Source organism: Nilaparvata lugens, chromosome 2 (genome assembly GCF_014356525.2).
Source record: "Nilaparvata lugens isolate BPH chromosome 2, ASM1435652v1, whole genome shotgun sequence".
Classification (NCBI taxonomy): Eukaryota; Metazoa; Arthropoda; class Insecta; order Hemiptera; family Delphacidae; genus Nilaparvata; species Nilaparvata lugens.
This window is the reverse complement of record NC_052505.1, coordinates 28,385,891-28,403,553: the sequence shown is the minus strand read 5'-3', so window position 1 is coordinate 28,403,553 and position 17,663 is coordinate 28,385,891. Positions and strand designations below refer to the sequence as shown.

The window sequence follows — 17,663 nt, the reverse complement described above, 5'->3', positions numbered from 1 at the left end:
ATAAATCGGTAGTATGTAAGTTTTTCTATCATTTCTTACGATCTCTACAATTAATGTATCATTTATATTTTTCATATTAATATCATCACAGGTCTCTTTATAGCATAAAGGTCGTCCCTTTTTTGCTCTGCCCATTCGAGACTCCTTAATTGCATAATCCCAAAATACCTTATATCCCTTTAGATATCCCAAAAACTCTTCCTGCTTTCCCTCTTCAATAAAATGTTCCCAGTAAAATAAAACAATCGAATTTTCATATGAAGTTAAACAAATCATTATAAGGCTTACCTCGCAAACCAGCCACATTATACACAACTATCCCTAGCTCACAAGTATTGTCCATTTTCCGGCTGACGGTTTCACTTCATTTATTGATTGGTTGCTGGTCTCTCGGTGGCCTCTGGGTGGTCTCGTTCATGGTACTCAAAATCAGCGCAGCTCGGTCCCCGATGATCTCTTCCAGCTTGGCTCTGCCATCCTCGCCTCCGCATTCAAGACCGCAATCCTCGTCCCACTCGTCCCACGTTGGTTGTCTCACGATTAATCGGTCATGTACGAGGTATGCATTCTCGTCTGGGAATAATTTGAGTATTTCTCTTCTTAGTCTGAGTAGCTTGGTTCTATAATTTCTGGTCTCAATCGAATAGTCTTTGTGAACAAAGTAATTAGTATGCTTTAACTTTTTTGCATTATCCAAAATGTAATGATATCACTGTCCATTGGAAAATGTGCGATAATTGGCCCACTTTTTTGGAATTTTCCTAGAGGATGAGCCCTATTCACGCACAGGTCTGTACGTGAACCCAAGAGCTCGACACAGAAATTTTTAACAATGCTTGTCCAATTAGCAGCTTCATCACACTGTAGTCCCCGGAACACCAAATTATTTCTCCTACTGCGATCCTCCAGACCGACGACACGTTTTTGAAGATCTTTATTTTGACGTTTCAACGTTTTTATATCCTCTTTTACTACCTTATTGTCCTCTATAATCGATCCCATAGTTGAATTGAGGGAAGAAATATCACTTTTTGTCGCCACGTCTAAAAGCTTTTTGTCCATAGCTTCTATTTTTTTCGAACTCCTCGAAATACTTTTTAAATTCTCCCAACTCCATGTCACTTTTTACTATTAATTGTTTTTTAGCACTTTGTAGGACTGCTTCTGGTGAACTCTTTGACCGATTACGTTTTGCAGAGCCGGAAGGTGAACAATAACTTTTTATGTCCTTCTGCATTCGTGAAGGAATTAACTGGGCATTAGTGCGATTGCAATTATTTTTTCAGCAATAATTACGATAGTTTGTAAAACAATTCTCAATTCACGAGAATATGCAGCAAACGACACTTACACTTTCAACTTTTCACTTCCCCATTATTATTATTAGGTACTATACCAGTAGGCCTAGTATTATTATTATTAAGGTTGGCCCACCACACCTATTATTTTATTTCGCTACCCTAGTTTTTAATACATACTAGCTTTTAGTTTATACTGAATATTTCTATGACTATTCAATCATTGTCTTTTTCAGGGCTCCGTTTAAATTGACTTGAAAATGGCATTAATGTATGAAACATGTTGTGATAAAATAATTTAAAAGGGTATTGAGATTTGTATTTCAATTCCATTATGTCTATATGTGAAGAACAGTTCCAATTTTGTGATTTTTTAAATATATATTCCAGTATAGCTTTCTGTGACACTGGCTTTTATTCTGTTTATTGTTTGATTATCAATGCTATTTAGTGCAATAATTCTATAATGCTGTTCAGTGCAATGTGTCTGTTGAAACCTAACACATCATAATAGGAGTCAATCAATCATTTTCTAGGAGCTGTCATCAATCTGTTTGAAAACTGAAGAGAAGTGCAGTGGAAATTGCAAGTCTGGCTGCAAGAGAAATATCAAAGCCGATTTGACAAATGAATGCTCAGTTCTAAAGCTGAACTTGGATGATGGGAGCAACTGGTACAGGCTGACTACACTGAGAGAAATATTTGAAGTGCTGAGTATGATAGATGATGGAAGTTATATGCTGGTTGGCGGAAATACAGCTTATGGTAAGTTTTTAATAGTGCTACCATATTTTTGTTGATCTAATATCTTAGCAGTTAATCCGTACTCCGCAAGGGTCTAATTTAATCTTGACAAACTGAAAACTTGGCCTACTGGGATCTTGAAAAATTTGAAATAGGCCTATATAACAATCCTCGTTAAATTGAGATTCTATAAACAAAATTTCAAGTTAACCAGTTCAGTAGTTCAAACGTGATGATTCGTCATTCGTGAATTACCCAGCCCGTATTGTATATTCTTCCTTCTCTAATATTATAGATATAGACTAATATAATATAGTGATCACTTGACAACTTTAAAACGTGAGTAATCCTTATTAATAGACCATTACGCGTCCCATTCCCATTCAACCATGCTGGAAATTGAATGAATTGAAATTAATTTCACTGGAAGACCTACTCAATCTATCGAATCATTCACTTATAGGTTACATTCATACTCATATTGTCTTTTTCCAATGAATTGTCAGTCAATATATGTGTGTAAAGTGTTAAAGACTAAGAGTGTTCATGAAACAATCCTTTCATGATTTTTCAACGTATAATAGACGTTCATGAATTCAAACTTTAGAGTTCGCCATACAATCTATACTTATAAAATTCTTATCTCACTGACTCACTGATCACGATTTCTGGAAAACTACTGGATGGATTGCAACAAAACTTAGAATATAGCTTCCTTATACGTCCTAGGTGCTCACTGAGAAAGCTTTTGGCGATATTTCAACTCTAAGGGTGGTTTTTAAGGGTTCAAAGGTCGTCTTTCAGCATGTATATTCTTCTTCTCCCAATCTCTTAATTATAATTGAAATGTCCATATCATATGTGTCATACATGACATCAAAGCCTATTCAATTTTTGAAATATTATTTTGTGAATTGGAAATCTGGTCGCGGATTTAATTATTAAATATAATTGATAAAGCAAGAAGATCTCCAATGTACAATCAAAATAAAAAAATAAAAATCATTTATTTGCCAATTATAAAGATAGCAATAATGAATAAAACAAATACTTCATACATATACAGAATAAAAATAAAATTTTAACTTAAAATTTAATTGGCGTTGCCAGCAAAAACTAAGTTTGTGTGCTAGCAACGAGTACCAAAAGATTTCATTTAATTTAACATGAACATAAAAGATGATTAAACTTTATTTGTGTAGAATATTAGAAATAAATAAGTCTCAAAGATTAATACTCAACGTGTGTAATCTCTATTAAAACATGTAGGATAGAGTGAATTCCAATCAACAAACTATTAAATATTATAACTGATTTATGTCATCTGTTTTGCATAACATCTGGTTTCTGGTATACTACATCTTCCCCCTTTCTTCTTAAGTTCAATCTGCATATCGCAGTTGATCTGCGTGGCATCTTCTCATCGTTTCCTCAACATTCACTAGGTATGAGTATGGTCCATTTACTTTAACGATTTTTCCTTTTTTGTAGCCTTTGCCTGATCTGTCTAGTACCCATACGCCATCGCCCTCTCCGAACACCTTTGCGTTGACTCTCGGCTTGCTGTTCCCTTGTCTAACTAACTCTTCGTCTACTCTGTTGTTAACATCTGGTAGTAATAGATCTATTTTGCAGCGTAACTCGCGACCGAACATCATAAAAGCAGGTGTTTTTCCCGTTGGGGATGTTCTATGTACTTCCTTTTGAAATTCCCATACGTTCTTTGAACATTCGTACACAACGCTCCGCCAATCCATTGCTTTTTTGGGTGATATGGGGTGATACGTGCATGTTTTATGTTCAGTTCTTTGCAGAAATTTTGGAATTCATACGAAGTCAGTTGAGGACCGTTGTCACTTACAATTATTCTTGGGTAGCCAAATTTAGAAAATAGATCTTGTAATATATTGATCGTGGATTTTGTTGTGGTTGTTGACATGGGTATTACTTCGAGCCATTTCGATCTAGCATCTACAACGACTAACCACATTTTCCCTAAAAATGGTCCTGCGAAATCTATGTGGATTCTAGACCACACTTCTGTTGGAAGAGTCCATGAGAAAAGTGGCATCTCAACATCTCTGTTTCTGTTTTCTTGACATGCGGTGCAGTGTTTTACATGTTCCTCTAAATCTTTGTCCAGCCCAGGCCACCATACTTGGAATCATGTTTTTCCTTTCATTGCTACAATTCCTGGATGACCTTCATGAAGAATTTGTATAGTACTTTTGTTCTTAATCTTGATTGATTGATTGATTATATGCCTTTATTAGGATGATAGCAAAATAGATTTAAAATTGATCTCTCCAAACATATGGTAGTTGAATGTAATGTTCATTGTGAGGTAATAGAAATGTGACTAATTTCTTCAGCTTCTGTTGTATTGGTTCCTCTGTTGCTCTATGTTTGTACGCATCCATGGCCTTGAGAGAGACAGGTGCACTGTCTGTGATTCATAATCTGGACTAAATACCACGAGAACCAATCAGACAAGCCTACTATTAAAAAAAACCCTGCTCTGATTAATTCTCATGAAACTTAATCCTGATTGAAATTGAAAATGCTTTTGTGCTACTAGGCCTGATATTTCCATGTTTCAAAATCAACTAAAAACTAAATCGAAAAAAAAAACATAATATTACATCAGTTGCTCCTATTTCCTTTCATGGTGCTATTACGACACAAGACAAACCTATTGATATTGATAGATCACAGCAAGTAAATTCTAAAGTTGTCAATTTAGATATAAATTAAATTGAGTTACATGTTAGTTGACATCCAAATTTTCCTCCCTAAGCTTTTGTTTTCAAACTAAGAACAAAGAAAGAAATCATATAGCCTAATGGTAGTCGATAATCAAAGCGGTAGAATAAACTCTATTCAGATTTATGCAAATTCACATTAAAATGATCCCACTTGATTATTTATGATTTTAGAGTTTAGGACATGTGTAATCAGCCACAATAAATGTGGTATTTATTATTCTATTCCATATTTTTTTAAGTTTAAGTGTATTTCATACATCTTGATTTCAAAACTTAATTTTTTTTTCAAATTCACATTGAATAAATCATACCGGTATATTATTGGTAATCCTGATGGATATTATTGGATTCCAACTATTTCTAGTTAACTACAGTAAATTTTAAATAATAGCCTACTATTAATTTATTTTTTCATATTTATGTACCCGGCTACACACAGAGAACGATCTGTGATCCCATGGGTTTGTGGTATCGCATATCGATATTAGTAGATTAAGTGCCGGTTGCACAAGAGCCGGTTAAATTTTAACCTTGATTAATTTCACAAGAACCAATCAGAGAAGCTGTATTTTCAAAAACGCCTTCTCTGATTGGTTCTTGTGAAATTAATCACGGTTAAAATTTAACCGGCTGTTGTGCAACCGGGCCTAAGATAGAGAAACATATAGAATCGCCGATCACTCTTTGTGGCTAGATCTAATTATAGGCCTACATAAAAAGCATTGAAATTGAATGAATAATTTGGATCACATTCACATTGGAGAAATAACAGTACTATTAATATTCTTCAGAAATTGACAATACTGGTGGATGTATTGTGTTCTGCCTGTTAGTTTCAGTTTTTATACAATAAAATATTGGAATGGTACCTAAATCTTCAGATTACCGAACAATAAGTTACATTATTTTTCCAAGGATATTCATTTTATTCTAGCTTTCAGAATAACCTCGTCTACCGATGTCATTCTCTTCAGGAAAAAAACATATTAGAGGAATGGACTACTTCAATTTATCATTTTTATCTTCAACCATATCTATATTCACATCTATATCCATATCTAACCATAGTTGGTAATAGGTCTAAATAAAATATGGTTATATAACCAAGTTATATAGGCTATTCTAATATCTTATCAAAATTAATCTTAATTATTTGTTTATCAATATGTATGTCTTGTAGGTGTTTACCGACCCACGTCCAAAGTAGCATGCTACATTGATGTGAAAGGCATAGCTGAACTGAGCTTTGCCAACGTTTACGGCAGTATGATGGTGCTAGGAGCCAACGTGACACTCACTGCAGCCATCGACTACTTTCAAAGCATCTCAAGTAATCCCAACTTCGCCTATGCTAAGCAGCTGGCTAAGCACATTGATTGGGTGGCTAACATTCCTGTACGGAACGTGAGTGAAAATTTATTCAGAAAAAATTTTGTTTTCAGAAGGAAGGTTTATTGAACAAAGTTCTTTCAGCTCAACAGGAATAAAATTTAATACAACTCTCAAGCTATGAATTTTTTGTTCCAAGTTCAGTTGCATTCAAGATTAACTCAGATTGTGATGTTTTGAATGATTTCTTTTTTGATCAGGTTTCGAGTTGAGTGGTAGAAAGTTGAATTCTAAGCAGGTTTTATTAGTCTATGGTCGTATTTAATTGTGTGTTTGTATTTTTATTTCAATTGTATTGAGATTATCATTTGTCTATTTTTTTATTCACATTTCATAATACACAAATCGCATACATGAATAGAAAAGGCCAACAGGCCCAGCCCAAAACTATTTATTCTCAATAATACGGTAAATATTTTGATCCACAATGTACAGTCGATTGTGAATATAATGAAACTCTCAAGAAACATTTGAATTATTTTTTCAATATTGATGATGAATATTGTATAAGCGTATAAGCAGATTGATAATTTTAGTACCTTAATTTTATACATTGACGAATGTTCAAGAACATTAATTTTTTCAGACTGGAACCATAGCAGGTAATTTGATGATAAAGCATCAGCACAGAGAGTTTCCTTCAGATATATTCTTGATTCTTGAGACAATTGGAGCCACTTTGACTATAGGTAATTCTATTATCAAGATGAATCCATTCTTCTTTCTACTGTAGAAACTGATATACGGTACGGTAATAGTTGCATTAGGTACTATTTTAGTAGAAATAGAACTATATAGCACGGTATTTAGATAATATATATATATCCAATTATCTGCTTTTAAAAAATATGTTTCATAAATTGCCAATAGATGTTAAAAACCTTGGTTGGTGGCGATGACGCAATCTGGCTGGCTGGCCACTGCGCACACATTTCATGACACCTACCGTTCTATCTAAATACTGTGGTGATGTCTATATAGTGAGGTTCACGTTATAATGGCAGTGTACGATTGACAATAATGTTGCTATCCTTTTCTATCATACAACAAAACATATCTCTCTCTAGCTTTGCAATGTTGTCTGCCAGAATATTTTATTTTTACTTTTGACAGTGACTGTACAAAAGTAAACAATTCTCAGCCGCCATTTTTTTTCATTCTATCAAAATACTTTAGTACACAAGTCGTATAATTGATTTAAAATGTATTTTTGAAACAATGAAATAATTTTTTGACATTACTGTATAAGGAACACAAATTAAAATACCTGAAAAATGACATTTAAAAAGACATTTTAAAAGTTGATAACTAACCATCCTAGACTTCATCCACGCTTCAGTTAGCCTACACCTATAGGTTAGACCTAATAGTACCGGAATAAATAATATTAAAAGGTTATATCAGAATTATTTCCATTGAAATTACTAATTTCAAATAGGATTTCTATTTTTCTTATTTTTCTATCATTTTTAAAAGAAATTGAAATAGAATACCAACCAAATAACTTAATTTCTGTTGTTTTGAAATTCAGATTGGTGTATCACAGCTTTTTAAATTAGACGCCATTTCAGGTTTGTATAAAAATAAAAATCTGATCTCAGTTATGAAAGCAAATTTCTGATCAAATTAGGAAAAAATATATTTAATTGATTAATTTTACATTGATTATTCTATCAAGGAAATGATAGTTATTATTAGATCAAATTAAATGGGATGAATTGAGTAACAGCTGTGTACACTCAGTGGCAAAATGGTGAGACTTTGCAACGCTTTTCCCCTATCTTTCTTCACTGACATTATAACGTGGACCTCACTATAGGGTGCGGGAATCAGCAATTTTATAATTCGAATATAGAAATTGTTACTTTTATGTTGTGCTTCCATATTATTTGACAATTGAATTGCAGATTTTAGAGAGGTAGACATATATAAATGTATTCAGTGGATTACAATTATTGTCGCTATACATTAGGTAGATACCGTGTACCGTATTTAAAAATCAACAGTTTCACATCTTTTTGAATAGTTTTTTACGTTGTTCACTATTTTTCGAAGTTTTTTCTATAGCATGATATTATAAATTCTGTTTCCAGTGGATGCATACGGAGTAGAGATTCGAGTTGCCTTAATTGAGTTTCTGCACACCAAAATGTACAAAAAAGTTATTACAAAGATAATTCTACCAGCGCGTCGCAGTCCAAATTACTATTTCAAGACTTACAAAGTGAGTAGCCTACTTTATGAAATCTTGAATTATCAAATATTCAGACTTTATTGACTGCTACTTGAGAGTTATTGTTATCACAAGTTGCATGATGTTCCTTACTATAGGTTGAATCCTTTTCTATCAAAAACCGTTCATACTGCATCATCGTAAACAAGAAAAAAAACTGAATTGATAAATTTAAATAGCTGGAAATTAGCTACAATACGTTACTAGAAGGTAACGTACCTTCTTACATTGCAGGTATCGATCACTCCCAGTGTGTCTGGCCATATTTGAAGCATTAATAAATAAGGTAAAAGTCCGAAAAGTATTGTGTGTAATTATTTCAAATGTACCAGATTTTTTTTCCAACAACCGAGATAAACTATCTTGAAATAATCAATGAATGATAAAATAAGAAAGAGATTTTATCATACAGAAATATAACAAAATTGATAACGAAAAAATAAATAAATTATCTTTGACCACAACTTGGCATCTTTCTCATCCAGGATTGAAGTTATCTCCGGTTGGTACAACCAAGCATTATTGCTCCAATAATGACTACTGCTTGTATCCATAAATCTTGAACCTATTGATATTTCAACCAATTTTTCAAAATTTTAATTAAACATTTTTCTGTTGATGTTATTAATATTTAACTGGAATATTATTTCAACAGGTAATGCCAAGAGCTCAGAACGCACATGCCTATGTGAATGCAGGGTTTCTTTTCAATTTGAACGCCAAGGACAAATTCCGAGTACTGGAAAGGCCAAGAATTGTTTTTGGTGGAATCAATCCAGAGTTTGTGAGTTTTTTTTTCAATTTTTGTTGAAACCGATTCTTATCCACTAACCATATCACACAAGTTCAATTGCAACAGTACCTTTTATAATACAAGAATAACATAACATAATATTAAGCAATATATAATACATTTTATTTGAATAGCAACAATTTATAAAAAAATTATACACAATTTTCCCTATTTATACAATAGATGGGCAAATTGTGAATGAATGACGAATAATAATTAGATGAATGAATGTGTGAATTTATTATTCTCCAGCTTTACATTATCAAATGTATTTTTTCTAAATTTTCCGCTTTTTCATTGTATCTTCTGAACAGATTCATGCAGTTAAAACTGAGGACTACCTTTTGGGCAAGCAACTCCTTGATTTGCCAGTGATCCAGGAGGCATTGGCAATCCTTGAAAAAGAAGTGAAGCCAGATCATGTGTTACCTGATGCATCACCAAAGTACAGGAAAGGGCTGGCTGTTTCACTGCTCTATAAGGTCAGATGAAAATATTGCTCATTTCCAAAATATTAATAGATATGATAAAGTATTCTTTTATTGATAAAAATATGTCATATTAAAAGGACAGCTTTAAAAAATTTGGACAGTTTGTTGGAATAAAAAATCACATATTCCTTAGATCATAATATTCATTAACTGGAAATTGATAGATTCATAGTAGATCTATTAGAGATACTATCATTAAGAAAATATCATGGAGAAAACATACATCAAAATACAGATTGTCTCGACTCTGATAGAAATAGACAATGAAAAAAAAAATGAGACCCCATTTCCGAATCTATAAAGTGAATCTTGGACTTGAATTTATAAAGATCTCAAAACACTCGTAAAAGCCTGAATTGTCTTTCAAATCTTTGTAAAAGTGTTGAAAGTGGTTCATTAACTAACAGCTCATATTCATCGAAAGTGAAATTAGAGAATATTTGAAAACATTGGGGGACTGTTCCATGATTAGGCCTATTCAGGAGTTTATTGTACAACAGGAACTTGACAAGTGTAGAAATGTGTGCAGGTGTGCATGTGCCCCTATAGGTCTATTATTTGAGCACATCTATGATATTATTTTCAGCTGCTTCCTTCCCGCAACAATTCTGCATTTTCATAGATACAATGGAGACACTCTTTAAAACTTGAATTTCTTGAACAATTATTATGAACTGTGATGTCAGTTCCTATTAAAATGATGAAATAATTTTAAAACTGTTTTTTCTCCAGTTCATACTTAGCCTTTCTCCAGAAGCACTGCCTCCAAGAATCAAAAGTGGCGGAGAATCTTATGAGCGACCAGTCTCATCTGCTATACAAGACTTTGATACTGATGAGGATCTATGGCCTGTCAATAAACCTTTGCCAAAACTAGAAGCTTACATGCAGTGTTCAGGTAATCTAATTGAATTTACTCTCCGCTATTCACATTCATTTGTGAGATAATTGCCATCTTTTCTGTATTGATTGCTGTTCCAATTGCAAAAATTCCAATCTCATCAATAAATCTGAAAAATTGATTAAATGATTATGCTATTAGGCCTATTCATATTTTGTGCCCCCCTTGTTTCATGATCGATTCATCCACTAAAGTCTTGCTCCTCATTAAATTTCTGCTATGCTGGTTAGAGAGAGTAGCCTACTATTTGTGCTTATGGCAATGTATGGATATTAGAATAAATTAATAACTATTAATAAAATAATGAAATCGAGTGAGCTGGCTTGCTCAAATAGACAGACTGCAAATGTAGTCACACTTCCATAAGAACCAATGTGTTCTGAGGTTTTCCAATAATTATAACTATTTTTCTCTTTCAAATGTTCTTTATATCGATTTTGAGTGAGTTATTGAAGGAGTGAACAATGAAAATAATCCTGCATCTTACCACGTTGATTGTAAATAAATCAATAAACAACACTAATTTATCTGAAATATTTGTATTATATTTGAATATTTTATAATACTCTCAGGTGAAGCCCAGTACACCAATGATTTACATACTATACCTGAGGAGTTATTTGCCGCTGTTGTAATAGCCAAGGAAGGCCCTGCTGAGTCATTTACTCTTGATGCTAAAGCCGCATTGGTAAGTTATTTTAGATTACATCGGTTTCAGTCTCAGTCTCGTTATTTCACCTGAATTATCATTGAAATTGGAGTTATACTCTGAATAAAACAAACTAAGACTTGGAAAAAATATCCGTGTTGCCAAAGCCTGCGAAATTTAAATATTTCCGTGCATTCTCATTAAATAACTAGATCATATTCAAATTAAAAACTCTGTATTGTCATCATTCATTTGTTCAATGCTATAAATATTCAGATAGGCTATGGACTCGACAGACCGAAAGTTATTCAAATATTTGCCTGAATATGACATTTTTTTGGATACAGAGATACAGATTCATAATAATATGAATTGAAACAGTCAGCTGCAACATTGTTCAAATTAATTAGGTATATTTCTCAACAAATATACAGGACTTAAAAAATGTACTACCATAGAAACTCAACAAATTATAATTTTTCATAGAATAATCAACAAATTTCTATTCTACTGAGGAGAAAGAGAACTAATTTTTTATTGATAAATTATCTGATTTTGCAGAAAATTGCAGGAGTCTATGGATTCTACTCAGCCAAAGACATTCCAGGCCATAACGATTTCATGTCACCTAGGCCAGCTCCAGCCACTGCATTTTCTGGAGAAGAGGTACGGTATAGTCTTTACTAACACTTTTACAATGAACAAAATTTATAAAAAGTGAATAATCAAATATTTCTTGTCATTAAAAATACATACACACAAAAAGGGTGTTGAATTCATAAGAAATTCAGTTCTAGTCGAGACGCCGATGAGTGTACATCGTTATCGGTTCGCTCTAGCCTAGGTCTCCAGCGTTGTAATACGTTATCATGTGCTCATATAACGAGTGTTTATACTAATTTAAGTTGAATCGTGAACTATTTTTTAGTATTATAGAGAACTCTGTCTTGAAGTCTATAGTGTGACAGCGTGTATAGTGGTCAGTGACTATCAGAATATACAAACAACTTCTACGATGGGGTCTTGTTCCAAGTGTGCAAACAAAATCAAACATCAAAAAGATAGGCTTACGTGCTGAACCTGTAAATCAACTTTCCATATAAAATTGTGTTAGTAAAGTTGACTTCACGAAACTCGAGAAGGATACGTGGAAATGCAACTCTTGTTTGGGTGAAAACTCGTCTGATTCCAGCCACAGTGATTCGCCGTTATCACCGTCTAAAGACGCAATCCTTGCGTCCATAGCCAGTATGCAGACAAACATGGAAAAGCAGATAGGTGCAGTGGCCACTAATGTAATTGACATTAGGAATGAACTAGTAGGTGTCAATAGCGCTATCACCAAAATGCAGGACACTCTCGCATTGCTTGCATCTGATAATGAATCACATAAGTCGGAGTTTTTGAAAATTAGGGAAGAAAATGGCAAGCTGAAAAAGACTGTTCATCTTCTTGGTGACAAAATCAAAGATATGGAACAGTTTAGCAGGAAAGACAACATAGAAATTACAGGTGTTGCGTACAACCGAGGTGAAGATTTATATGGTTTGTTGGACAGAATCGCTGCCGTTATTGATGTCAACTACAATATAAACTTTATTTCAACCGTGCACCGCTTAGGCGTGACTAACGAACGTCCCAATCCACCTATAATTGTCAAGTGCATATCTAGAGACTACAAGTCTTCGTGGATAGGAGCTGCACGGGCCAATCGCAAGAAACTGACAGCTGCTTTGCTATCCATCAACTGGCCCCCAACCTCTGTGTACGTCAACGAGCATCTTTCCCCAACCAACAAATTCATCCTGGGAAACGCAAAACGTCTTGTCCGCGAGAAAAAACTTGCAGCTGCTTGGACAAGGGATGGCAGAATATACGTCAAGAAGTCTGCAGAGTCCGGAGCACCAATCACGCTGATCAAAACTATTCAGCAGATGGAGAACTTCACGACAGATGAGTCGGTCAACGTCAGCGTCGACGCCTCGGGCTGAGGATGAGTACAACAATAATAATTTCTATACAATTAAACTGGGACTGGACATTTAGATTATGTTATACTCTCACCTAAGATAAGAACTCTATTTGTTTTGTTTTTTTATCCTTCAAATTATGAAATCAAGTATCTTGGTTTTATTTGATAGTCCAATAATTATATATTCTAATATCTATAATCTTCTTAATATCTTCAACTATATGACATTTTTTATAACAAAATAGCAGTGAATCGTCCAGTTATTAGGCTTCACTATAAGTACATAATATAGAAAAGCTACTTTTGAATAAATTGTTTCTACTTAGTTGTTGCGACTACTAAATAGCGGCAATCTGAGAATCGTAGATTGGAGAAGATATGGAACTAGACGAGGTTTCTTTTTCCGAACTTGAATTTACTAAAATATACGATATTATGATCTCAAAATAAAGGCAGCCTATATCTATCTATCTATCTATCAGGCTATCTATCTATCTATATTATAAGGGACCTTCCAATGTTCGTAATATTCAAACAATACTCACACAATTATTGGTCATAGAAATTCCATCAGTGTCGATATTCCTCTATAATATCATTAAGAAGTGTAGCGCCAACTATCTATGGCAGACAGATACAATATTTATATCAATCTCTCATGAATAGTTTCCCACGTTCCAACAGTAGAGTTACTCAAAGTAATTCTGGACCTAGTAGGCAATATTAAACAACCTATTAAGCTTCAATAATACAAATACAGCATATGCAGCTTATATATATATATATATATATATATATATATATCCATATGTAGCCTGCAGTTGAACGCTCTCACACTGCTGTTATATAGTTGGTGACTTGAACTTGATTATAAAACGCTTAGTTAGGATGCAAATATCAGATCGTTGTGTGAATGAATGAATGAATAGCATAGCAATGTAAGCACTTACTGGTGCTACCCAGAAAGTAGCTCTCTCTTTCTATCTTCACTGGTGCTTCCACAGCTCAATTAAGATTAATAAGCTTACTGTGTTTCACCAATATTGTAGGTTCAAATTCCACAAATGGATTGAATTAATAACCATGAATAATATCGTAAATGTCATTAGTTTCTGATATACATATATATGTTTTTCTTTCTTTCTATTCCACACATATATAATACCAAACTTGTCTTAAACTTATGCATTGTAAATTTGTTTATTTAACATAGGACATAGCTGAAATTATGTTTATGTTGTTATGAATAGGTAAACATAGTTGAACATAGTCTTTGTTGGTGCAATGCATCTTGCATTGCACCTTGAAATTGCTTCCGAGTCAAGTTTGCAATCTGGGCTTGGGTTTTATTTTATCAGACCGCTGACCTAATCAAGCCTTCACTCTATTTTGTTCAACATAATATTCTCTTTTCATATATGGGCTATTGTCATCTAAAAGAAAAACATGAAAATAGTAGTATAACGCTTTTCTTCCTCTCCTGCTTTAACATGTAAAAGTAGTGAAACGAAATAGTTATATTTTTACTATAATAATTACTATAAGTAACGACAACTGTCACGTTGGGAGGCTGATCATAAGGCACTAGGAGGTGGATGATAAGAGAATCGTCTAATGAACTTGATTTATCTCTAATAAGATGCACAGAGTGTGCTGATATATTTGACTTTCATGGTAAATTTAGTAATATAGATTCTATAGGAAACGGCAGTGGCATGGGCTTCTCGGTCATTCATCAGAACATACGTAGTTATTGACGTAACTTAGACGAATTTTTAACAGTACCACAGGGATTAGGGCATAAGTTTAACTGCATAATATTAACTGAGGCATGGCTTATTAACGACGACAGCCATCAAATTAACATTTCAGGTTACCATTCTTTTAGATCATTCAATAGTCTGAACCAGAGCGATGGGTTGGTGGTCTACATCGATGAAGGACTTCCAGTCACTTGCAATGAACTAGTACTGGGCGGTCTGGCCACCTGTCTCTCCCTCACCTTCACCTGGGCGGGGGCGGCATGCGAAATTCTGGCTGTCTACCGCAGCCCCAGCACTAATCTAACTACATTCGTAAACGCGTTAAACGTATATTGCAATGAACAATCGCCAGGAGTCGTCCGAGTTCTGTCAGGTGATTTCAATTGCGACACGTTGAATGTTGCCCTTGGCTCTGTTGAGGAGCGTTATATCGATATTTTGAGTGACGCAGAGTTTGTGCCCTGTATTGACAAAATTACACGGCCGGCCAGCGGCACCTGTATTGACCACTTTTTTGTCAAGCTTCCGCGTTTCTTCAATGCATCTTCTGTTATTCTGCAGTCCTCGGTTACCGATCACTATGCTATTTGATTGAATATATTATCGACAAAAACTCATAAGCCGCCTAATACAGATAGAGTCATTATCAAAACAGACTGGAAAAAGGTGAGGAACACACTTTCTAGTCACAATTGGAATAGTAGAGTCATTGAACAAAACAACGTTGACAATGCAACAGATATTTTCATTGAATTGGTACAAAACATAATTGCCGAAAAATCACATGAAGTAAAAGTTTCATCTAGAAATACTCAACTCAAACCATGGATAACTGCTGGACTGTAAATTCTATTCGACATCGTGATAAACTCAGAAAAAACTCAATAGACAACCATTTAACTACCGTATCTCCTTAGGAATGACTTTACTCAATATAGAAATATGCTACATTCAACAATCAAGCGAGCCAAGTATAACTATTACAAAAACAAAGTTGAAGAAGAGAATCGTCTAATGAAATTGATTTATCTCTAATTAGATGCACAGAGTGTGCTGATATATTTGACTTTCATGGTAAATTTAGTAATATACATTCTATAGGAAACGGCAGTGGCATGGGCTTCTCGGTCATTTATCAGAACATACGTAATTATAGACGTAACTTTGACGAATTTTTAACAGTATTACAGGGATTTGGGCATAAGTTTAACTGCATAATATTAACTGAGGCATGGCTTATTAATGACGACAGCCATCAAATTAACATTTCAGGTTACCATTCTTTTAGATCATTAAATAGTCTGAACCAGAGCGATGGGTTGGTGGTCTACATCGATGAAGGACTTCCAGTCACTTGCAATGAACTAGTACTGGGCGGTCTGGCCACCTGTCTCTCCCTCACCTTCACCTGGGCGGAGGCGGCATGCGAAATTCTGGCTGTCTACCGCAGCCCCAGCACTAATCTAACTACATTCGTAAACGCGTTAAACGTATATTGCAATGAACAATCGCCAGGAGTCGTCCGAGTTCAGTCAGGTGATTTCAATTGCGACACGTTGAATGTTGCCCCTGGCTCTATTGAGGAGCGTTATATCGATATTTTGAGTGCCGCAGAGTTTGTGCCAAGTATAACTATTACAAAAACAAAGTTGAAGAAGCGACTGGTAACCCTAGAAAATTTTGGTCGGTTATAAACGAAATCTCAGGTTGTATTGACAATATAGTAAATCATTCTCCGTTAGTGCATTCTCCCGCCCTGGTGAAGTCATTAACTCTCAGAAAACTAAAGAAATTGCCAACCAATTTATTCAATATTTTGCTACAGTTGGAACAAACCTAGCAAATTCTATAATAACCCAGGATGCACCAGTAGTGAGAGATGTTGAACATGCTGTAGACTCTGAATTTCAGCTGCAACCGCGGTCTTGAGGCAGGAATTGGAGGAGGTGGTCAAGAGTTTGAAAGGGCGATCAGCTCCAGGTTGTGATGGAATCCCTACTAGAGTGATTAAAAACAATATTAACATATTAATACATCCTATCCTACATATAGTCAATTTAAGCATTCTGGTTGGACACTTTCCTTGCGCTCTCAAAACAGCCAGAGTAATACCTACCTATTTATAAATCAGGCCCTAAAGGCATATTCTCCAATTACAGACCTATTTCTTTGTTGGCAACATTATCTAAAATAATCGAAAAGTGTATAAAAATACAACTGACTAAGTATTTAAACGAGTACAATCTCATCTCCAACTCACAGTATAGTTTTCAAAAGTCCAAATATACATCCGATACCTACTCTTTTCAACATGTCTAGGGCTATCTTAAATCTCAAGTAGTATTAAATCAAGAAGAAAAGTGCTGATTACCTTTTTGGACTTGGCAAAAGCCTTTGATACAGTTGACAGGAGAATTCTAATAAAAAACTTGAATCATTGGGGATAAAAAATATCACTCTCTGATGGTTTAAGAGCTACTTCCACAATCGACAGCAATCAGTATGCATAAATGGTGAAAATAGTGATAAAGAGAATGTTGTGTATGGGATGGTCCAGGGAAGCACCCATGGGCCACTGCTATTCCTAATCTATATCAACAATCTGTCAAAATTAGTAGTTGAAGGTGAGTTGTATCTGTTTGCTGATGACACAGCACTAGTGTCT

The 17,663-nt window shown here is 34.4% G+C and overlaps 1 protein-coding gene across 1 annotated transcript in view; it reads left to right on the top strand.

Annotated features, from left to right (window-relative positions):
* Positions 1–17,663, top strand: part of LOC111048124 (indole-3-acetaldehyde oxidase) — a 171,343-nt gene that overhangs the window by 129,609 nt on the left and 24,071 nt on the right. The window contains exons 10-15 of the mRNA XM_039420956.1: positions 8,290–8,420; positions 9,085–9,213; positions 9,537–9,704; positions 10,446–10,611; positions 11,187–11,302; positions 11,825–11,929. Of these exons, the coding sequence (XP_039276890.1) occupies positions 8,290–8,420; positions 9,085–9,213; positions 9,537–9,704; positions 10,446–10,611; positions 11,187–11,302; positions 11,825–11,929 (815 nt within the window). The remainder of the gene's footprint in view (positions 1–8,289; positions 8,421–9,084; positions 9,214–9,536; positions 9,705–10,445; positions 10,612–11,186; positions 11,303–11,824; positions 11,930–17,663) is intronic.